This window comes from Oncorhynchus clarkii, chromosome 12, assembly GCF_045791955.1.
Source record: "Oncorhynchus clarkii lewisi isolate Uvic-CL-2024 chromosome 12, UVic_Ocla_1.0, whole genome shotgun sequence".
Taxonomy (NCBI): domain Eukaryota; kingdom Metazoa; phylum Chordata; class Actinopteri; order Salmoniformes; family Salmonidae; genus Oncorhynchus; species Oncorhynchus clarkii.
The window spans coordinates 45,630,441-45,655,244 of record NC_092158.1 but is presented as its reverse complement, the minus strand read 5'-3'; the positions used below and the strand labels follow the sequence as shown (position 1 = coordinate 45,655,244).

At 40.4% G+C, this 24,804-nt stretch overlaps 2 protein-coding genes across 3 annotated transcripts; one reads left to right on the top strand and one right to left on the bottom strand.

Moving 5' to 3' along the window:
* Positions 1 to 1,668: 1,668 nt before the first annotated feature.
* On the top strand, positions 1,669 to 7,374 carry LOC139423257 (histone H3.3A). Its single transcript, XM_071175067.1, has 4 exons — positions 1,669 to 2,036; positions 4,940 to 5,082; positions 5,541 to 5,694; positions 5,840 to 7,374. Exons 2-4 carry the CDS (start codon positions 4,955 to 4,957, stop codon positions 5,966 to 5,968), a joined length of 411 nt encoding a protein of 136 aa, XP_071031168.1. The 5' UTR covers positions 1,669 to 2,036; positions 4,940 to 4,954; the 3' UTR covers positions 5,969 to 7,374.
* Positions 7,375 to 12,627: 5,253 nt separating this feature from the next.
* On the bottom strand, positions 12,628 to 19,622 carry LOC139423250 (homeobox protein otx5-like). Of its 2 annotated transcripts, none has more exons than XM_071175057.1 (3): positions 19,175 to 19,622; positions 16,235 to 16,410; positions 12,628 to 13,558 (listed from the first exon to the last, which is right to left on the bottom strand). In XM_071175057.1, the coding sequence occupies exons 1-3, from the start codon at positions 19,254 to 19,256 to the stop codon at positions 12,914 to 12,916; spliced, it is 903 nt and encodes a 300-aa protein (XP_071031158.1). In that variant the 5' UTR covers positions 19,257 to 19,622; the 3' UTR covers positions 12,628 to 12,913. The 2 variants fall into 2 exon arrangements, with proteins under 2 accessions (XP_071031158.1, XP_071031159.1); XM_071175058.1 differs by having other exon boundaries at positions 16,235 to 16,386.
* Between the last annotated feature and the right edge of the window lie 5,182 nt (positions 19,623 to 24,804).

Sequence of the window (24,804 nt, the reverse complement as noted above, 5' to 3'; positions counted from 1 at the left end):
ATGGGGACTATATACATAAAAGGCTTTCATTTCTACGGTAAAACAAATATGTAAGAAAATACCCTCAAATAAAAGGTGACATTTTGTACTATAGCCATTGTATCTCATATCCAAAATGCTGAGAGAGCCGAATTAAAAGGTTTAGCTTCACTGTCCAAATAAATACATAGGGGAATAAATGTATAATTTATTAGACATCAGTTGTAGCCTACACACTCAATCAATCTATGTTGATGTAGTTTTTCTCCAAAACAATATGCACATGATGGTGAACTTCAGAGAAGCAGAAGCAAACCATACCACTAGAGGGAGACAGAGCACATGAAACCAATTTTGCTAGCCTAAGCGAATGTCTGTGCCTCGCATACTCCCCTAAAAGACCTTCACTTGAAATATTAGAAACAAGTGGCAATATCACTGTTTGTTACAAATATTTACAAATATTTTAAAACTGAATTCAAAAGCCTATTAAACTCTGCTTGTTCATGTGGTTTTTAGCATCGAGTCATAAATCAAGTCTGACCCTTCTACACCATGCCTTTCCACCATAAAAAAATAAACCATCCTACAAAATCAAGTGTTGTTTTTTGTTTGAATTAAATGTCAGTGGTTACAACTTCTTAATAACACTGTAATTCAGTGATCCGATTCATCACACACAATGGGAAGGCTGTTTTAAAGCAGACCTACAGTAAGGCAAATTAACAAAGTTATTTACTTAATCTCTAAACGATAAAATTATATTTTTTTATGAAGCTCTCAAATCAGCCATGATTAATCAACAAAACCTTAAATTATCCTTGATTTTCACTTTAAATGTCCATGACACTCACTTTGATGGTCAATGACACCAATCTGTGCCTCTCTCGTTTTTTCTTAACCCTTTCCCAGATTGTGTGGTTGTTTTGTTAGGGTTGCGCCAATTCGAATCTGGTATCTGGATAAGTATGACACTGAGTCACCGATTGTATACTATGTATTTTTTATTAGCTAAGCAATAAGTGGTAAATGCAATTTTCGTATATACGGGCTCTCTGTCCCACCTCGCAGGGCAAAACAGAGAACTAACTTGTTCCTGACAAAGATATTATAAATATACTCTTACAGAGGTAGTTCCTGCTTCCGAGCCGGCCTGTCAGAGTAAAGACTGGGCGTGGTTTAGACTCACCCAGCCTATCGTTGATTGTTGGCGCAGAGGCTGGTCCCAGCCCCCTAAGCGCTTCAGCGGTCAGTCGTTGTAGCTGTGTAGAATATACTGTTATCAGGCACCTGGCTCCTGTTATCTAACAATAGACCGTTTGTTCTCGCAACACTACGTTCTGAATGTGCCCCCCCCCAACTCATTGCACAGGTCCTGTCTTCATGTTATTCTGTATTTGTCCATCATGAGAAAGGCCCATGGCCCCGAAACTGTTAACAATGTCTCAAGTCAGCAATGTTGCATAACACATACATCCACACAAGCCAACAGCAGATAATATTCAATCACATATATGGAAACTGCTATATTGCATAACACAGAATCCTCATAGTTTTGAATATCTTGTATTTGCTTAATAAATTGTTAGCAAACTTTTATATGCCAGCTGATGCCTTATTGCATAATATAGGCCTACGTACATGTTTTAGCCTACAAATTAATGTAGGCTGTTGCAGTGAAAGAGGAGACTGCCTCTTTGGCATAGCACACGCTGTTGGAAAAGCAGACAGATAAAACTGTGGTTACTACCATATTCTTTCTTTCACGTCTAATTGATTGAGCACTTTAGGGTATTTCTTATTATATTACTTCACATTGATAGACAATTCACTAGAAAGCAATGCAAATGTTCCTTTCAGGGAAAGATTCAATCATCAGAAAACGGTGTTTACAAAAATGAAACACGTTGCATTATGGGAGTAGAATGATTGACACGGCAGCCATTTTCCTGCTGGACGCCGTGTTCCCACCATTGTGTGAGAGATAGTAAATACTGAAACTGCTAGACAACCATAACATTTATTTCCTTGCGAAAAAACATTTATATTCACGTCAGGTAAGTGGCATATTTTAGCATGTTGTTTTGTCTAAAACATTTAACCACATTTTTATATAAGTTTTAGATTGGTTAAACTTCATTTTATTTCAAAATATCCTTCCATTCCGTCGGTGTAGAAATGGAAAAGCGACTGCCGCGATGCCAGAGGCTTTCTACTTCCACTGGCGGAAGCAGATATAAAATTCTGATCCAATTTCATGTATAGTTTTACTTCGCTTGTACGGTGTAAACAAACATTCACATACAACTCAAAGCAACTTTTTGGATAGCTACAGTTGTCTACTTTGATGTTTTAATACTCGTAGTCCTGGTTTTTGCTTTGTTTTTATTCGAAGTTCATGTCCCGCTCTTTGCCAGTACATTGGTAGACTATTCGATTGCCTCTTCATCTGCGGCCATAATCTTGCGGTTAGAGGCGGCACAATGGTTTGTGGACCCATCCCTACGTTCTAAGTAGTGTATCTTGATTGGTCGACAGCGAGAAAAATGCCCACTGGATTGGATGTTTTTCGATAGGCGATCTGCATACTAGTTTGATTGGTTGGGCAGTATCTGAGTGTTCACGGGTAGGATACTGGCTCAGAGAAATAGATTTCCATGACTGGCCCACTGTTGCTGTAGCATTGCAGCTGTTCAGCAAAATAGAAAGTTGTCATAACAGAGTAGTACTCCAGATGGAACCATTTCAATCATCATTTCTCCATAATAGCAACATACTAGTTAGTCTGATTAAAAGTTAGTCTGATTAATCAGGCTGTAATACACAAAAAATTGGTATATAAACTTGAGACATTTGTTTGCAAAAATCGGCTAAATATCCCTTACAAGCCAGAATGTTTAATGAATTTACAATTGCTATACCGGTTGTACGTGTGGTTTGGCCTTTTGCTGCTCAAAATTTCAGACAGAATATCCACGGGAAAGTATTGTTTACCTGACTTTTTAAGAGAGCTTGTATATATATAAAACTATAAAAATATATATAAAACTAACTTTACCTAGGTCCCAAACAAATATAGGGCGCGTTCGCAAAGTATTCAGACGCCTTGACTTTTTCCACATTTTGTTATGTTGCAGCCTTATTCTAAAATTGATTAAATAAATAAATAAGTCTTCATCAATCTACACACAATACCCCATAATGACAAAGCGAGAATGTATTTTTAGACATTTTTGCAAATTTATTAGAAATAGAAAAACAGATACCTTAAGTATTCAGACCCTTTGCTATGAGACTCGAAATTAAGCTCAGGTGCATCCTGTTTCTATTGATAATCCTTGAGATGTTTCTACAACTTAATTGGATTCCACCTGTAGTAAATTAAATGGATTGGACATGATTTGGAAAGGCACACACCTGTCTATATAAGGTCCCACAGTTGACTGTGCATGTCAGAGCAAAAACCAAGCTGTGAGATTGAAAAAATTGTCTGGAGAGCGCTGAGACAGGATTGTGGCAAGGCACAGATCTGGGGAAGGGTAACAAAAATGTCTGCAGCATTAAAGGTCCCCAATAACACAGTGGCCTCCATCATTCTTAAATGGAAGAAATTTGGAACCACCTAGAGCTGGCTCCCCAGCCAGGTTCAATATCCAATGCAAAACAAGATTCTCTGCTCTGAGGAAACCAAGATTGAACTCTTTGGCCTGAATGCCAAGCATCACGTCTGGAAGAAACCTTGCACCATCCCTACAGTAAAGCATGGTGGTGGCAGCATTCTGCTGTGGGGATGTTTTTCCAGCGTCGGGGACAAGGAAACTACTCAGGATCGAGGGAAAGATGAACGGAACAAAATACAGAGAGATCCTTGATGAAATCCTGTTCCAGAGCGCTCAGGACCTCAGACTGAGGCAATGGTTCACCTTCCAACAGGACAACGACCCTAAGCACAGAGCCAAGACAACGCAGGAGTGGCTACGGGATAAGCCTCTGAATGTCCTTGAGTGGACCAGCCAGAGCCCAGACTTGAACCCGATCGAACATCTCTGGAGAGACCTGACAGAGCTTGAGAGGATCTGCAAAGAAGAATGGGAGAAACTCCCCAAATACAGGTGTGCTAAGCTTGTAGCGTCATACCAAAGAAGACTCAAGGCTGTAATCGCTGCCAAAGGTGCTTCAACAAAGTACTGAGTATAGTCTGAATACTTATGTAAATGTGATTTAAAAAAAAAAAAATTAAATGTGATTTTTTTTTTGTTATTGCAAATTTGCAAAAATGCCAAAAAATGTTTTTGCTTTGTCATTATGCGTGTAGATTGATAAAGGGTAGAAAACAATAAACATTTAATCCATTTTAGAATAAGGCTGCAAAATAACAAAATGTGGAAAAAGTCCAGGGGTCTGAATACTTTGCGAACGCGCCCTATATTTGTTTGGGACCTAGGTAAAGTTAGTTTTATATATATTTTTCCATCAGTAGCTATTGAAGCAAGCATGACATGACAAAGAAACTTGTATATTCTGAATCAGGGGAGGATGGAGAACAATCTTTTTTAATTTTTTAAAATTCAATTTCCAATATAAAACAAACTGCCTAGGTGCTGAACTGAACCATAAACCAGCTCTCTAAAAAGTCAGGTTAGCAATACTTTCCTATGGATGTTTTTTCTCATTTTGAGTAGCAGAAGGACAAACCGCACAGACAACTGGTACAGTAAGTTTAAATGTAATCTTATTTAACATTCTGGCTCGTAAGGAACATTTACAAGATTTTCCACACAAATGTATCAGGCTGTATATTCCAATGAATTGTGTATTACAGTCTGATTAATCAGACTAGTACGCTTAACACTTGAACATTTTTTATTTCAATATATTTGCAACTCACAGAATGTGTATAACAGAGCGTTGTTGACACATATTCAACGTGTTTCCAATGTGGTTTTTCCTGTCTTTCAAGTATAACTAACTCGTCATGGCTCGTACCAAGCAGACCGCCCGTAAATCCACTGGAGGAAAGGCTCCACGTAAGCAGCTGGCCACCAAGGCTGCCCGCAAGAGTGCGCCGTCCACCGGTGGGGTCAAGAAGCCCCATCGTTACAGGTAAAGCATCGGTTCACCCCTAGAAATAAAAGTTTGTGTTCAACATTGAAAGTACACACGTGGATACAGCCCTATTATGACATGTAGAGCTTGTGTGAAACCACACAGGTGCTACCAATCCATATTGTTATGGAAATGACTTGACAATCCTATAAGTCCCTGTGTGTCCGAAATGCCACCCTATTTCCTACATAGCGCACTACTTTTGACCAGGACACATAGGAAATAGGGGGCCATTTCAGACGCAGACACTGTTTTCAATTAGCCGTTCAACAAGCCTTATAACTAAGCAGTGACTGCTGGTAAACGGTCATCACCATTCAGTGTTTACCATGGCCAGAAACAACCAGGGCAGTAGCATTCTGCATGGGGATATGAGCAGTGAAGTACTATAGTAAAAGAGAAAAGAATATAATGACTTTTTCCCCCTAGTCATACTGACAGTGTGTTGGTTCCAGGCCCGGCACTGTGGCCCTGCGTGAGATCCGTCGGTACCAGAAGTCCACTGAGCTGCTTATCCGCAAGCTGCCCTTCCAGCGCCTGGTGAGGGAGATTGCTCAGGACTTCAAGACCGACCTGCGGTTTCAGAGCGCCGCCATTGGAGCACTTCAGGTCAGTGGCTGTGTGTGAGTGAAGCTCTGTTCCTCCTTACCCAGATCATGTCCTAATTGGCCTATACACATCTCAAAATTCCTATTTTTGTGCTGACCTACTGTTCACCATGCGTGTGTGTGTGTGAAAATGATTCTGTCTGCAGGAGGCGAGCGAGGCATACCTGGTGGGTCTGTTTGAGGACACCAACCTGTGCGCCATCCATGCCAAGCGTGTCACCATCATGCCCAAAGACATCCAGCTGGCACGCCGCATCCGTGGAGAGCGTGCTTAGATGCCGACCTTTCTTTTCTCCATTGTTTCAGCTCTATTCTCTTTTTTTCTTTACCTCTAACTGTCCTCACCTTCACTCTCTCGTTCCCCCCGCCCTTCCATCTCTCTCCTCAGCCCCCTCTCGCTGTATTCTTCTTGGTAGACTTTAGAGTAACAGTGATTATGATGAGATAGAAATGTGTTTGAAAAGTCTCGTCTCTCATAGTTTTTGTCTTCAGCAGATGCTTTAGGGTATATTTTTTGTGCATGTAGTAGGAGTCGCTGATCAGACAAATACACACACATGCTTAGAACCATGCATTCTCAGCTCTCCTACAACAAAACCACTCTGATTGACCAGGGGAGATATCAGGCATGTGTGTGTGTTTTGTGACAGGCATCGGGTTTCTGCAACACTCACACACACACAGGGGGGCAGACCATAGGGGTGTCGCCCGGGGCTAGTCTGCTTAAGGGGAGTGGCAACTTCCACAGCAGGGTGCTACTTAAACTAACCCCAGGGCCTCTGCCCTGTCTGCCCACCTCCCATTCTCACCCACTTCCTGCTCCATCCTCTACACCTGATCTGGGGTACTCTCCCCATGCACCCTCCTGCCCACCACAGCCAGACCCCTTCCCCGCCTACTCCCCTGATCCCTATCCAGCCCTTCCACACTCTCCTGCCCCTCTAAATTGATGGTCGGGGGGTGGTTGTCTGTGGAGCGCCATTAGTCTGTTGGTGTGAGAGCTCTGATCAGCCAAGCAAATTGTATTCAAAGGCAAACGAGTATCTCTTCTTGGCTACTTAATTTTTTGTATTATTATTATTATTACTATCATTGTGGATATGGTGTCATTAAAAAATATATATATATAATTCATACATTTTCTTTTTACAACTGCCAGAGATGTCAAAATAGGAATAAGGAGAAATAAAGTGATTGACGTTTTAAGACATGGGAAACTCTTGTTTTTACAGAATTATTTTTAAACCAATCAGGAAGAGCTCTGTTTCATAAGCAAGCTCCTGTTCCAATGGCAGCCACACGGGGCCGATATATACCAGCCGCCTTCCTATTTAGTTTTTCTCACTATCAGTTTGTCATTATCCATGATGCTACTCTCAATCTCTTTACCTGATCTCTGTCTCTTAAGATGAGCATTAGAGTTGTCACATCTGTATAAATTGACTTTGTAGTAGCAAGAGTTACTCTGCACGTTTGGGTTCTTTTCTGTTGCTCTCACGTCTCTAGCTCTGACCATAGAATCTGTCCTTTTCCTCGAAATTTGTGATACACAATATAACCTCATGTTTGTTTTCTTATATTTTTTCTTATTCCTCCAGATTTTCAGATGTTTAAATAAGCTGATGTTTGTATTTTCCAAATTTCTCATATTATGGTGGTAATAAATAGATATCCAAATGGGTGTCTTTGTCCGTTTCCTTTTCTACAAATGTTTCGCTCTTTACTTGTTGTGTGCGTAGTCTAAGAGATGTAGGGTTTTGATTGATGAAACATTCCGGTGAGCTACCCATTTTGATTTGAAAGAATATGACTTATAAATGCAACTAGATTACCGATGGGAACCTTTTGATGGGGGTGGGGGCCACAAAAAATCTGAAGTCATTGAGGGGCTGGGGTTGCTCACATGTCTGTATACCCACATGTGCATCGTGCAATTCTACTAATTTTGCTATGGGGCAGAGACGAAATAACTGTTTTAGAGCTAATTTCCTGTGATTCTACACATTTTGCCATAAACTGGAGAGAAATGTTTGCAGTTTTTAATATCTGAGTGAGACTGACAGGGCTCCCAAGTGGCGCAGCGGTCTAAGGCACTGTATCTCAGTGCTAGAGGCGTCACTACAGACCCTGGTTTCATTCCAGGCTGTATCACAACCGGCCGTGATTAGGAGTCCCATAGGGTGGCGCACAATTGGCCAAGCGTCGTCCGGTTTAGTGTTTGGCCGGGGTAGGCCGTTATTGTATATAAGAATATGTTCTTAACTGACTTGCCTAGTTAAATAAAAACAATCAATGTGGAAACCCTTGGCTGATAATTCAACCATGATTACTAAATTTAGATACCTGGCCGCTAGACTTATTTACCAATCTAAAAAATGTTAACTGACATGGGCTAATTGAGTGACTAGCAGTGACTGACATAAGAGAAACTTGCCGATTTCCCCCTCAGCAAACATAAAACATTTGGCATGGGTCCTGAGATCCTCAAAAGGTTCTACAGCTGCAACATCAAGAGCATCCTGACCGGTTGCATCACTGCCTGGAATGGCAATTGCTCGGCCTCCGACCGTAAGGCACTTCAGAAGGTAGTGCTAATGGCCCAGTATATCACTGGGGCAAAGCTGCCTGCCATCCAGGACCTCTACACCAGGCAGTGTCGGAAGAAGGCCCTAAAAATTGTCAAAGACCCCAGCCACCCTAGTCATAGACTGTTCTCTCTACTACCACATGGCAAGCTGTACCGGAGTGCCAAGTCTAGGACAAAAAGGCTTCTCAACAGTTTTTACCCCCAAGCCATAAGACTCCTGAACAGGTAACCAAATGGTTACCCGGACTATTTGCATTGTGTGCCTCCCCCTCTATCTTGCAACAGTAAGTTGAGACCCCGAATGAGTGCCTTCAAAAGGGGTGCGGTCCGCCGGCACCCAGTTGCCCATCCCTGCCCTGTCGTAACCAAAAAACTAAGGAGCTAGAACTCAAATGTTTGTTTTTGCAGGCACTGAGTTACTCTGCAGCAATGTTCCTATCTTTGCCAATAAGGCAAGGCAAACAAATGATATACAGCTTGAAATCATGTTTTTGAAAGTAATGTTGCTCTCATGGAATGTCATTCCTAAAGCACAATAGAAACCAATTGCTTTTTGCATGTGAATATGCATTGCAATCCTATGCTCCTTGCTTACACTTTTGTTAGTGGCCCACTCCAAGAGGAATTGTCGAAAATGTGCTATATAGCAGTGAAAGATAGCGATTCCCAAGTTAGATTAGGCTGTCAGAGCTTTGTAAATGTATTTATTTTTGTTACATCATCAGAGATCTGTGTGCGTAGGTAGACATGCCTGTTTTCTTTCCTAGTTCCTCTTACAATGCCTGATCAGAGGGGTAAGAAGTTGAACAGCAGTAGATTTGGCACAGTTTGTACTGCGCTACAGTTCCACCAACTAGTAGGGATATATAGTTGCCAAAAGTTTCCAAACGTGCGGTGGAAAATGAAAATGAGTGTTTCTGAAGTTAAAATAGTATCTCTCTGTTTTGGACTGTTTTTTTCCTTCAGTTTCTTGCTTAGTGAACACGACCCAGGTAGCCTATGTTTATTTCTTCCATTTTTTATTTAACCTTTATTTAAATAGGCAAGTCATCCTCCTACAAGGGCTAGGATAAAAAAAATTGAAATTACATCTCCGTAATCTAGCATGGGTAGGATGGTCATCTGAATCAGGGTTAGTTTGGCAGCTGGGGAAGGTAGTAGGACTTGCCCTAGCTGTTTGTGAAATATGTTGCCTCTATCACAAAAGGCACAAATTCTCTCAAATTTGATACTAATGAATATCAACCTGGTCCTGCAGAGGTACGGTGGTGTGCAGGGCTTTTCTCCGGCCAACACAGCACCTAAACACCTGGGGTGTATTCATGACGGAAACCATTTACTGTTTAAGAACCAAACGGAGGCAAACAGAGCAAAATTTGAGTTTATTTTGAACACATTCAGGTATGTCCCTCCCCGTTTCATTCCATTTGCTCCCGTTTAAGAAATGTTTTGCAACAGAATCGGTGGAATGTATACCACCCTGATACAGCTAATCAACTCAAGGTCTCGATAAACTCAGATGAATGAAGTAGTTTTGTGCTGGGCTGGAGGTAAAACCTCCACGTGCAGTAGCTCTCCAATGATCACCAGGGTTGGTGACCATTGCTTTACAATTGTTTGTTTTTTTAAACCGGTTTATACAGGTTTATGTTGTATACATATACTACTTGACCCACTCTTTATTTTGTGAATAGCGTTTATTGTGTGAATAAGTGTTTCTTTGCATTAGGGTACGCACATCTCGTCTGAACTAAGTTCTCCATCATTGAGTTAGAGTAGTCATTGGACTCAAAAGTTTAAACTGATGTGGTTGAGTGTTTGTGTTCCTTATTCCCTAAAGAGAAAGGAAATACTATATTTTAAGGGGTCATGATTTGGTGATTTAGGTCTTATGTGTTAAGGGTTTACAGTTTGTGAGTATACTTCAGAGAGAAGGGCACACAATGGGCAACATTTTAAAACTCTTTGCAATGGAAAACAAGAAATCAGGGTTAGTTTTGCAGCTGGGGTATGTAGTAGGACATTGTTGTTTGTGATGTTGTTTGTGATTGGACAACTCCAGCTAGTCCCTCCCTGTGTGTCTGTTTGGTGGTTAATGAACACGACCCACATTGGGAATGCTGTGTCTCTATATTCACCTTCCCCAAGGTCTGCTGAGTGCTGCTGTCCTTCCTCCATCCCCCACCACATCTGCTCCTTTCAGAGATTACCGGCAACATGTCTGTCTGTCTAAAACTCTCTGTGCTGATGACGGGCAGATTACAACCGCACTGCACCCTCTGAGAGAGATTAACCAATCAGGACCCAGACAGAGAGGGCAGGGATTAACCAATCAGATCACAGAGAGGGAGGGCAGAGGGATTAAAGTGTGGGATTAACCCAGCGAGTTGAGTGCGTATGTGGTGTCCGTATTTCCCTTTTACGTCTCAATGCTATACTCTATTATGTTTGTGTTCAAATGAACTCTTCATCAATTCATCATCCTCCTATGTTATTCACTAGCAACATTGTTAGATAAATATACTTTTGTTCCACTCTGAAAAACAAAGTTATTCTGTTCTATAAATTAATAGGTTTTTCATTTTTAGAGTCCATATTTGTCCAAGTTTAAAGTAACAAATTGCTACTCTGTCACCTAATGAGGAATCTAGTCATCTTCAGATACTGTAAAATATGTTATGGAATCCATCATTTGCAATGTCTAGATTCCAACACACATTTGTAATGAAGATGTCGTATTGGCAAAGATAGGAACATTGCTGCAGAGTAACTCAGTGTCCATCGATTTTATAACACACACGAACACACACACACACACATCGCATACACATTGAATACACATATTGTACTCACAAACAAGTATACACCCGCACACAAATGTCCACTTGTGGTCAAATTGCATGGCATGTAACCAGGTCAACTAGGGATTACTGAGTTGTCAGAGTTGTCAGAAGAGGGGGGTGAGGTGGAGTAGTGGGGGTGTGGAGGGAGGCAAAGGGGGATAAGAGGCTGGCAGAGATGAAGGAGAATAGATGGGTTTGAGGGAAGGGGTGGGATACGGCAGGAAGTAAATGTTCTTTGTGTTACCCTGAGGGACGATAGACAATACTTTATGTCACAGATGACAGCCTTGGTTGTTCTTTGGACATTGAACAATTTTTGGAAGGAAATAAATAAAGAGGAAGTGATGACATCTCTGAGTCACTCATTTTCCTCTATAGCAGAGTTTGAGTTGATCTGAAATATGTTTGAACCATGGCCTGTGTGTTTAAATCAGTTTCTAGTTAAGTCTTTCCCATATAGTATTATCATCAAGGGTGTCCTTCCTTCTTTTTATAGGGTATACTTAGCTTTTTTCAAGGAGAAAGGGAATAATTGAGACCATTGGTAGAGGAGATTGAGAGACATGTAGATGACCGACAAACAGGGAAAGAGACTGCGAGAGAGAAGGAAGAGGAAAAGAGGGGGAGAGATAGAGGTAGAGAGAAAAGAGAGAGAGATGGGGAGGGACTGAAGGAGGGAGAGAGATAAGGAAAGATAGATAGAGGGGGACAGAGGAGTAATCCTGACTAATTCACTTAGGACATTGCTAAAGGGAGGGTAAGAGGATTGGGCCACTCCAGAATCAGATCAGCAAAAATACCTGACAGCAAGACGCACTCGTGGGCCAAGGGGGCAACACAACAGAAACTACACGCACATAATATAACACATAACAACATGGCCACTTGTTAAGATCTGGGTCAGTTTTGTACTTCAACTCAACCAATTTAAAATCCAAATAGGGAATACCAATACATGATGTACAGTATATTTGAATGCAAAAAAACCTGAACCCCTTCATATAAATTGTGAAACGAAAATGTCACTCAAACTTGTAATCACAATGACGTTCGTTGGGCATAAATGTAGATTCAAAGTTAGCTTTAATATTTCACACAAAAAAACATAGAAGCCATTTTTTTTTCTCCCATCAAAATGTAATAGCAACGACGCTAGCCTAACACCATAGTAACATGTTAGCTCCAATAGCCTAAAAGTAACCAAATTAAGATTTAAATTGTAGCATATATAACAACAACTAAACTCAAATTAACACTGATAGTCTTTCAGAACAAAAAAGAGAGAGACTAAGAGAGTATTAAAGCCCTGTGAATATGATCTATTGATATGTTTCTTGAAAACAGCAGAAAAAAGAACAGAGGAATGATTGAGTATTGCGTGGTTGTATCAATAGAATTCTCTTGAGGATGTCTTTCCATGACAGACCAATCAATGCATCTGAACCATGGCCTGTGTGTTTAAGTCAGTTTCTAGTTGAGTGTCTTTCCATATAGTATGATCCTTCCCTTATACTGTATGAGAAATGAACTGGACCTGATCTCCTGCATTCACAGTCAGGAGGTATCAATTACATCCCTGCGTCTATCTTCTCCTCTCTCACCTGAATGGAAAACACATTCTACAGGGGTTGTAAAAACCAAGATTACAAATGAGAAACAAAACTTACAAACAAGAAATAACCAAAACAAAGTAATCTGTCAGAATAATTTGATCGTATTTGATCGTGTATCTGGTGAGGGCCTCATTCATTCACAACTCCTCCCACTCTTGTTCTTGTTCTTGTTCTTCTCTACAGCACCTGGAACTTCCACGAATTCTGGTCTTTGTGGTCCAGGCAGTCCATGGTGCTGAAGCCCAGCTTCCACGCCTGCTGGTCTTTGTAGTCCAGGCAGTCGACAGAGGTGAAGCCCAGCGAAGCGGCCGTGCCGTAGCCCTGGGAGGAGAGCGAGGCGGGTGACTGGCTCAGCGAGCCCCCCATGGAGGGCACGGTGATGGGGCTGAGGGCGCCGTTTGCCGACAGCTGTGAGTGCATGGGCGAAAGGTAGGCGCCACAGTCCAAGCCTGTGAAATAGGAGGAGGTGCCGGCGTAGCCCTGGGTGTAGGCCTGAGGCTGGCCGTAGCTCATGGGGTAGGCAGAGGGCCGCTGCATGCAGGGCGCCGAGGAGGCCAGAGGGTCAGGGAGTGGCGAGATGGCTGGGCTCCAGATGGAGATGGGTGCATTGCCAGGGTTGTTGCCGCTAGTGGGCAGGGAGGGGCCTGATGGGTCGGGGGAGGGGCTGTAGGAGCCAGAGGGGTTGTTGGATGAGGGGTCGGGGCCATTGCTGGGCTGGTCCTGGGCCGGTGACGCCTTCTTCTTGGGCGGGCGGGGCTTGGACTGGCCGCTGCTCTGCTGCTGCTGCTGGCGGCACTTGGCACGGCGATTTTTGAACCACACCTGCAGAGACCGAGACAGACAAACACAACCCCTTAGAATAGAGAAAGAAAATATGTAGAAATTCTGTGATTGTGAAAGTAAGTTGTTTGGTGGAGGGAAAAGGACATCATGTTACTACATAATTGTTGATATATCTGTCACTATGCCAATGTGCACCTACAGATGTAGGATCTTCATTTGATCACCCTGTTGCAAGAGAACTTTATTGAAATGAAAAAAACGTGTAGTGTATTTGAGGTTTAAGAAGGCTTTACAACTTTAAAACTTGTTGTATATTTGAGGTTTAAAAATGCTTCTGAAGTTGAATTTTCCCTTATGAAAATGTATCATTCCCTACAAAATTGTACATTAATTACCATTGAGAGTTCTAAAGGTACTCGCACTCAAATCATGAAAAGGAAGAATCAAAGGAGGCTGATATGCTAAAATAATATACTTTATTTAATCCATGCTTAAATGATATCAATCAGCCTCCTTGGGTTATTCCTTTGTATGGTTTGAGTGCGAGTACCTTTTGAACTGTCGATGGTAATGAATGGACATTTTTGTCAGGGTTGATTCATTTTTTTGTAAGGGAAAAACCTTTTGAACTGGATTTTTTTTCTCCTACGCACAACCCACCTTTCTTACTAGCTTGAAAGCAAACCCTCATACTGGCTGTCTACATTAATTATAATCCACATAATATACTGGCTCAATTTAAGATCCTACATCTGTATACTCTGTGATAGTGTTTGTGTGTCAAAACCGTGCCAGACAGAACTGTGTGCTAAACTGTCACGAGTGTGGGATGTGTATGTACGGAGCATTTAGTAGGCTACATGTCCTTCTACAGTCTTTACCACAACACTGGTGAATTGTACTCTGAGAGCACACTATCTCTTCTTTATATTTTCATATTGGCTACTTTATCTACAGTGCCTTCAGAAAGTATTCATACTCTGACTTATTCCACATTTTGTTGTGCTACAGCTTGAATTCAAAATGGATAAAATATATATTTTTCTCTCACCCATCTGCACACAATAACCCATGATGACGAAGTGAAGACATGTTTTTAGAACTTTTTGCAAAGTTACTGAAAATGAAATTCAGAAATATCTAATTTACATAAGTATTCATGCCCCTGAGTCAATACATGTTAGAATAATATTTGGCAGCGATTACAGCTGTGAGTCTTTCTGTGTATGTCTTTAAGAGCTTGGCACACCTGGATTGTCTAATATTTGCACATTATTCTTAAAAAAATTATTCAAGAGTGGTTAAGGGCACTGTACTGCAGCGCCAGCTGCGCCACCAGAGACTCTGGATTCGCGCCCAGGCTCTGTCGTAACCGGCCGCGACCGGGAGGTCCGTGGGGCGACACACAATTAGCCTAGCGCCGTCCGGGTTAGGGAGGGTTTGGCCGGTAGGGAAATCCTGGTCTCATCGCGCACCAGCGACTCCTGTGGCGGGCCGGGCGCAGTGCGCGTTAACCAAGGTTGCCAGGTGCACAGTGTTTCCTTCGACACATTGGTGTGGCTGGCGTCCGGGTTGGATGGCGCTGTGTTAAGAAGCAGTGCAGCTTGGTTGGGTTGTGTATCGGAGGACGCATGACTTTCAATCTTCGTCTCTCCCGAGCCCGTACGGGAGTTGTAGCAATGAGACAAGATAGTAGCTACTAAACAATTGGATACCACGAAATTGGGGAGAAAAAGGGGTAAAATAAAAAAATAAAAAAATAAAAAATTCTTCAAGCTCTGTCAATTTGGTTGTTGATCATTGATAGACAGACAATTGCAAGTCTTGCCATAGATTTTCAAGCTGATTTAAGTATAAATTGTAACTAGGCCACTCGGGAACACTCAATTTGTCTTGGTAAGCAACTCCAGTGTATATTTGGCCTTGTGTTTTAGGTTATTGTCGTGCTGAAAGGCGAATTTGTCTCCCAACGTCTCTTGAAAAGTCTAGGATTTTGCCTGTGTTTAGCTCTAGTCTGTTTCTTTTTAACCTAACGAACTCCCTAGTCCTTGCCAACGACAAGCACACCGATAACATGATGCGGCCACCAACATGCTTGAAAATATGAAGAGTGGTACTCAGTGTTGTGTTGTATTTGCCTCAAACATAACACTTAGTATTCAGGACATAAAGTTAATTTCTTTGCCACATGTTTTGCAGTTTTACTTTAGTGTCTTATTGCAAACAGGATGCATTTGATGAAATAGTCTTATTCTGTACAGGCTTCCTTTTTTCACTCTGTCATTTAGGTTAGTATTGTGGAGTAACTAACTCAGTTTTTTCCTATCACAGCCATGTAACTTTTTTTACAGTCACCATTGGCCTCAGGGTAAAATCCCTGAGCAGTTTCTTTCCTCTCGGGCAGCTGAGATAGGATGGACGCCTGTATCTATGTAGTGACTGGGTGTATTGATACACCATCCAAAGTGTAATAAATAACTTCACCATGTTCAAAGGGATATTCAATGTCTGCTTATTTTATTTGTACCCATCTACCAATAGGTGCCCTTCTTTGCGATGCATTGGAAAACCTCCCTGGTCTTTGTGGTTGAATCTGTGTTTGTAATTCACTGCTCGACTGAGGGACCTTACAGATAATCGTATGTGTGGGGTACAGAGATGAGGTAGTCATGAAAAAATCCCGTTAAACATAATTCCATCATCATTAGACCGTACCTGTACACGCGACTCGGGGAGGTTGATCTTGAGGGCCACCTCCTCCCTCATGAAGATGTCGGGGTAGCGGGTCTTGGAGAACATGGCCTCCAGGATATCCAGCTGGTTGCGTGTGAAAGTGGTGCGCTCGCGACGCTGCTTCCGCGGGGTGGCTGAGAAATCCAGAGACACAGAGACTGTGTGACAATAATGGTATGATGGAATGGCATTAATGGACAGTAGCACTCCTCAGTGCTCAAAGTGATTGACATTCACATTGCATTTCATTAGGCTGGCAAGTCATACAGTTCATTGGTAAAGGGATGTAGCTATATCTGTTGATAACAGTGGTATTGGTTTCAATATCTATCATGACCACTCTCTATGGTAAAACAAGTCATTGGGCAATGTCATAGCCTATAGTTTCTATTATCTTTATGGTATTTTGAGATATTCAAATGAATCATGGCAGGTATTAGCTTAGTAATAAAAAAAAGGCAAAAACAAGAAAGGCACATATGCTAATGTTGGCTATGTGAAAACTATTCGTTTCCTGACTAGTCTTTCCCCATATTTGGGAAGATATGGGTTACACTAAATGGTGATTGTGTGCTAGTTGAAGAATTGTTACAACTGGTGATGATGGTAATGGCAGATGCAAAAATAGAAATGTTGACACAGAAATGCATAGCCGAATGTAAAGGACTACTCTGACATTTATCCAACCTGGACTATCGACATTGTTTTTGTTTTATTCTCTATTCTTTTCAATTCTCACAATGATTTCATATTTTCTTTTTGAAAGGAATCACTTTTATTTGCTATTAGCCTACCCTTTGTTGAATATTGTCACATGAACAAGTCTCAAAATAATCTATTATAAGTAGTATTGATATTCTTATTGATATTATCATTGATATTCTTATTCTTATTGTTGTTATTATTATTATTATTATTATGTTATGTTGTTATACATTATTAAAATCTCTACAGGATCGGTGTCCCCCTGTGGGACGGTTGAGCTAACGTGCGCTAACGTGATTAACATGAGATTGTAAGTAACAAGAAAATGTCCCAGGAGATAGACATATCTGATATGGGCAGAAAGCTTAAATTCTTGTTAATCTAACTGCACTATCCAATTTACAGTAGCCATTACAGTGAAATAATACCATGCAATTGTTTAAGGAGAGTGCACAGTTATGAACTTGAAAATGTATTTATAAACCAATTAGGCACATTTGAGCAGACTTGATACAATATTTGTTACAGAAATGCAATGGTTCATTGGATCAGTCTAAAACTTTGCACATACACTGCCATCTAGTGGCCAAAATCTACATTGCGCCTAAACTGGAATAATACATTGTGGCCTTTCTCTTGCTTTTCAAAGATGATGGGGAGACCAGAGCTAATGTGTTATATTCTCCTACATTCATTTCACATTTCCACAAACTTCAAAGTGTTTCCTTTCAAATGGTATCAAGAATATGCATATCCTTGATTCAGGTCCTGAGCAACAGGCAGTTAGATTTGGGCATGTCATTTATGGCGAAAATTGAAAAAAAAGGGTCCAATCCTTAGGGGCTGAAAAATCCATGGTGCATGGACATAATGCATACACTGCGCACTGTTTTACACATGAGCAGCGTCAAGCTTTGGCCAATGTATCCTGAGAAAAAATATAAACGTAACATGTAAAGTGTTGATCCCATATTTCATCAGCTGAAATAAAATATCCCAGAAATGTTACATACGCACAAAAAAACGTATTTCTCTCAAAATTTGTGCACAACTTTGTTTACATCCCTGTTAATGAGCATTTGTCCTTTGCCAATATAATCTATCCACCTGACAGGTGTGGAATATCAAGAAGCTGATTAATCAGCACGATCATTACACAGATGCACCTTGTGCTGGGGACAATAAAATGCCACTTTAAAATGTGCAGTTTTGTCACACAACACAATGCCACAGATGTCTCAAGTTTTGAGGGAGCGTGCGATTGGCATGCTGACTGCAGGAATGTCCACCAGAGCTGTTGCTAAAGAATTGAATGTTCATTTCTCTACCATAAGCCGCCTCCAACACCATTTTTTGGCAGTTCAGACCTCACAACCTCAGACCACATGTAACCACGCCAGCCCAGGACCTCCACATCCAGCTTCCTCACCTGCGGGATCGTCTGAGACCAGCCACCCTGAGGAGTATTTCTGTCTGTAATAAAGCCCTTTTGTGGGGAAAAACTCATTCTGATTGGCTGGGCCTGGATCCCCAGTGGGCTGGCCTGGCTCCCAAGTGGGTGGGCCTATGACCTCCCAGGTCCACCTGTGGCTAAGCTCCTGCCCAGTCATGTGAAATCCATAGATTAGGGCCTAATGAATTTATTTGATTAACTGATATCCTTATATGAATAGTAACTCAGTAAAATCGTTTAAATTGTTGCATGTTGCATTTATATGTTTGTTTTCCAGGCCCAGCCAATCAGAAGGAGTTTTTCCCCACAAAAGGGCTTTATTACAGACATAAATACTCCTCAGGGTGGCTGGTCTCAGATGATCCCGCAGGTGAGGAAGCTGGATGTGGAGGTCCTGGGCTGGCGTGGTTACATGTGGTCTGAGGTTGTGAGGTCTATATATATATATATATATATATATATATTTATTTGAAAAATGAAAAAACATTGGTAAATTGAAAAAAATTTGGTAAATTCTTTATTATCTAAATGCTGAAAGTGCGTGGGCAATGGAGATAAACACAATGGTGCAGTTTGAGGCCATGTGGCCGAGAATGATATGTGCGCTGGAGATGGGGGTATGAGCAGGTGGGTCTGGGCATGGGTGATGTTATCGTCGTTTTATGTGTATGTTTTGTGTTGTATTTTTTTAAAGTCAATTCTGACAAAAAAAATACAAAAGGAAGTAAATGACAATAAAAAAAAGGTAATATTATTTTACTCACATGGGTATCCAGCGGTGGTGTGTAGCAGGTCCATCCCAGACATGTTCATGGCGTAATGGGGTTGCTTAATGTAGGACATCATCCTCGCACCGGGTTTTTATGCCTTCTCCCTCACTTGGTCGTCTCTCTGAACAGGCACACACGACGGACTTACTTGGCTATTTCCCACTAGTCCCTCTCCGTTGGTAATGTATTGAAGTTTAGGTCCCTCTCCAAATCGACCTCGCCAAGTGACAAAGGTATCTTGAGATGTCACAAAGTTATTTGCCTTTCTTTATTTTCCCTCTTACTCTTTCTCACTTGACTTGTCGAAAACACAAAAAATGTAAAGTGCAACCCTCGTGACAATTGCGCACCGCAGTTTAGGACATAGTAGAGTGCGCGGACTCTTATATTTTGGCGCGCCAGGAGCAGGTAAAGAGGTGCGTGCTGCCGGTGAGCGGGGTGATGCCACGACACTGACTTATTTTACAGACACGGTGAGCTAATTAAAGGTACCAAGTGGACGCACAGAACCCCCCCCCCCCCCCCCCCCTCTCTCTTTCTCGCTCTATTTTGTCTCTGCCCATCCCACTACACTTCATCGCATCATCTATTAAACTTTTATTCACAGATACATTTACAAACAATTTTGCAGATAGGGCTACTTTTTCGTAGTAGAAAACGAAATATGTCACATTAAGATTTTCGCATTCGTCACATTTCCATGGAACAAAATAAGCATTTGCTGATGTATACGCCCTGGGCTGATTTATCTTTGCTTAGTAATGGGTTGGGTAACGTTTTTTGTTTTTGTTGAACATATGTATATTTCAAACTATACATACAGGGCTGTAGCAAAAAATAATATTTAGTAGTCTACTTTTTCAAATGCGAGGATTTATTAACGACAACTGATAAACATTCGTTCTCTAAACATTTGAAATCGAGACATAATATTATAAATTATACAGCCGAGGACATATTTGACCTAGGCCTATATTAATATAGTAATTAAAATGACTGAATTGAGTCCATGGTTAATATATTGCATTACTCAAAAAGTATATTCCCATTAAATTCTCAAATAAGCCTATAATTTTACGTTTCAATTTGTAATTATAATTTGAAAATCAATGAGAAATTAGTTAATGTTGGTCCAGAGTCATTTCGATTAGGCTACTTTGGAATCAAATTAAAACGTTGATGTAATTAACTATCCTCTGAACCAACATTTTATTCATAATTTCTTTTGACTTTCAATTTTTTGTGATACGCCGAAAAATATTTCATATTCGTTTAATTTGATCTGCAAAAACATGTGTTTTTGCGAGGTTTTCACGGGATTTTTGTAGAGTTATGTTGGCCCAACTAAACTGCATTTTTATTTAGAATATGGTGGACAATAAACATGTTGCCAATAATTTGACAAATTAAGCAAATTAAGCCCTGATTTGCAGTTTTTTTCAGTTGCTTTGGTGCTATTTTCACAAGTATGTGGTAAATGTTCACAACTCTTACTACAAAAATAAAAACAGATAATCAAAAAGGCAGTTGTTTCAACAGCACATTGACTAAGTACAACACACAAAATCATACGGTCACTTTTCACCAAACTGAATCAGTGCTTCATTTAGAAATAGGCCTACATGTTTCACATTGCAATACATGTTCATATAAAATAATTGCCTTCCACATTACTTGAAATGATCCTCTTCTAATCTGTTAAAATACATTTTACTATGAATTAATCCGACTGCTCTTAATTTATAATAATTTAACCGTTTGGTAATCACATAGATTTTAAACTGGTTTGTCGATGTATGTCTATAGTGTATAAACATATAAAGTATGATATATACCGTAATGTATTATGATGATGATGATGAATATAGATTTTGCCTGACAGGTCTGGATTGATGTTATTGCATGCCTCATCCTTGCCCCCAAGGAGGGTGGGGCTCATGGGGATTACAATCATACATCTTCTACCTCTATTGTAATCATGTATTGTATTTTACAGTATTGTATTGTACTTATGTATTGTAGTGCTCCTGTACGTGGCTCAGTTTGTAAGAGCATGGCACTAGCAACAGCAGAGTTGTTGGGTTTGATTCCCACTGGGGTCACATATGAACATTTGTGGACTCTGTTGTCACTTCGGGTAAAAGTGGCTCCTACGTAAATGGCATATATTACGGTGTTACAGTATTGCATTGGCCAATGCAATTTTAGTAACGCAGTGTTACCTAACTCCCCATCAAAAAAACGTTATTTTGGATAGGGGATGCATTTGTTACATACAGTACAGTACATATCTGATCTTGTCAATATCAGATTTACATTTTGTAAGTGATTATCAATTAAGAGCAGTCATATTAAGCAATAGTAAAATGTATTTTAACAAATGAGTCATTTCAAAAATAATGTGAGCATTGCCTTGTGAAAGGCAATTACTTTATATTAACAGGAATGTGTATTTCTAGACGAAACACCAATTACATTTGATGAAAAAGTGTCTGCATGGTTTTGTGTGTTGTACTTAGTCAATTGAAAATGTGCTTATAGTTTTAAAACAACTGCTTTTTTGATGATATGTTTTGAATGTTGTACTAAGAGTTGGGAAAATGTACCACATACTTGTGGAAATTGCACCAAAGTGATTGAAAAAAACCTGGAAAAAAAGTTTTGAATATGAAACTTGCTCTGTTATAAGTGTTATCAGTTTGGAGTTTTGTAGTAAGAGTTTTGAAAATTCACCAGAAACTTGTAAAAATAGCACCAAAACGATTGAACACAACTGTAAACAGGATGGTGATTGTTGCACAATCTTCAATATTTTCTTCTGTTTAATGGTAATTTCAATGATATAACCATTCTCTAAGAATATAACTTATGCTTTATTAGCATATTACAACTTGTAGCCTAAATGTCCAAAATGTATATTTTGGTTTTTAGCCTGGCTGAAACGCAGGAATGTGGCTTCAACTTTGATTCTAAATTGCAACTCAAGGTTTTCAATCAGTTATTGAACAGGTGCATCACACATTAAATTGCTGTTCATCAAATCAAGCCTTTCACACATTCATTGACACATCATCAAAAGATTACAGTGAGCTGTAATAAACCAGTGTAAAAACAAACACACACTCACAGATTCACAAACATCCACAAAGCTAATTCGATTTAGCTATAATAATACACTTTATCTGAAAAGTAAGTATCTTATCTCCAAATAAAGTCAGGCAAGAAAGAGCAATCCATTCAGTGGCAGAGGGAGAGAACAAGGATAGAGAGAATGAGCTATCAGCTGATAGAATAAAGAGAAGTATAGACAACTTGGACAGACAGACAAGAAGACAGAATGGCATGTAGGTATAAAGACAGACAGACAGAGAGGTGTTGAGATGTACAGACAGCTGGCAGACAGATAGAAATGAAGAAAATATAGATATCTTCTACGCATGCAACTCAAAACAATAAAAGTTACAGCAACAAAAATACTTTACATAGACAGAAAAGACAAGTCACCAAACTCATGAAACGAGCGAGATGGAACAACGACCGCATTTTTGTGGACTAACATCATTGATGCCCATGTGTGTGTGTGTGAGTGTGAGTGTGCCAGTGCCAATGTGTTGGTCAACAGTTCAAGCTAAGAGAAAATTAACTACGTGGTTGTGGCTTTCGTTAGCTGTCTTTTTGGAGATCAATGTTGATTAATATTTGGACAAAACAATAATTTTAAGGCTGGATATTTTCCTCAGGATTTTTTTTGTCAAATAAATATTTGGTAAAATCCAATAGTTAACCACTTTTGTTCTAAACTTTTTTGATATTTCATTTTTATTGACAGTCAGCAACTATTCAGTGTCTACATATTGTCACAATACAGATGATTCAGACAGGCAGCCAGGCTAGATTGTGGAACAGCTGCAGGAGCAATTAGGGAAGTAGAGGAAGAGGACTGAGCCCCCGTAATCCTTGGCCACATGCTGCCACGTGCCGCACCCTACATGCACACACGCACTCACGCACGCACACACACACACCAAATTACGCTACGGGAGAGCTTTGGGATGGAATTGTTGAAGATGGTGCAGTTAGAGAGACAGGGAGATGGAAACAGATTGAGGACAGAGTGAATCAGGTGAGAGAGAGAAACCGAGAGAGAGAGAGGGAGGGGGACAGGTAGACAGAAGTAATTGCAGAGAATCGGCTAAGGCGGTCAAGGAGGAGGATAGGAAAGAGGAGGGGAGGAAAAACACAGGTAAACTAGTAGGGAGAGTTGGAGGGAGGAGGAACAAGGTGGCAGAGGGAAGATGGGGGTGAGGTGGATGGAGGGAGGGAGGGATGGAGAGGGGGAAGCAGGTGAAGGAATAAAGAGGGTGAAGGAGGGTGCGGGCCGTGTCCCCACTGACACACTGCAGTGGTTAATCCAGATTAGAGTGTCTAAAATGGGTCGGCTAAATCTGCTGGCCAGCCAGTAATGCAGACTGCTGTCAGTTCCAATCACACACACACGCACGCACGCACGCACGCACACACACACACACACACACACACACACACACACACTCACGCACACATCCCCAACCCAGTTGCAATTATATTGCAACAATTTTGCATAGATTTTTTGGTAGAGATGGAGACGTTAATCCAACATGTCAATTTCTAATTTGTAGACAAACTGAAATTAAAACCAGACTAAGTCATTGGCAGAGATGGAACTATCCAAGCAGAAGATACATCTCCTTCAAATGTTTATATTTGGTTGTGTTGACAATTCAATATACAGTTTGTCTACAAATGAGTCATTGATATTGTCGGATTCATGTCTCCATTTTAACCAAAAATCTAAATGAAAGAATAGGCCTAATTCTAATCTAATCAAACTTTAAATCCACTTTAAATTAAGTTTGATTTGATTTAGCCCTATTCTTTAACTTCGATTTTTGGTTGAGATGGAGACTTGAATCCAACATTAAAAATCCTTAATTAACATAATACAAAAAAGTCCCCATCAAAATCCACCAGTTTAATGATTAACTTGAAGATATATTTGAAATCAACCAAAGCTTGAAGTCCTAGGCTTATATGTATTGTCAATTAAAAAAAAAAATCTTGGGTTGAATTGAAACAATAGCTGTTGATGACTTTGCAAATGCTATATAGGCCTAAATAGTATTATTGATGATACATTACTTATAAAGTATGGTTACATTTCATTTGCTCTTTTTAACCTACCCTGATTTAAATAGCAACAGTGATTATATTTAGTTATTAAGTGATCTCTTAATAATCATTCTCATGATAGCACATTGGTAGTGGTCAGTGACAAATATCAAAGCTAAGCAGGCTGGGCTTGGATAAAACCCTGGTATTGTTGGTATTTGTTATTTATTAGGATCCCCCATTAGCTGTAGATAGATCATTTTTCAGTAGGATTTGATTTATTAGGATCCCCATTAGCCGACACCAATGGCAACAGGTAGTCTTATTTGGGTCCGACATATAACGAAAAATACATTACAGACAAAATACTCAATTTACATACATTTAAAAACATTATCATGTAATGTAGTGTGTGTGTGTGTGTGTGCATCTATCAGTTACACATACACGTCAGTATATACACACAACAAGTAGGT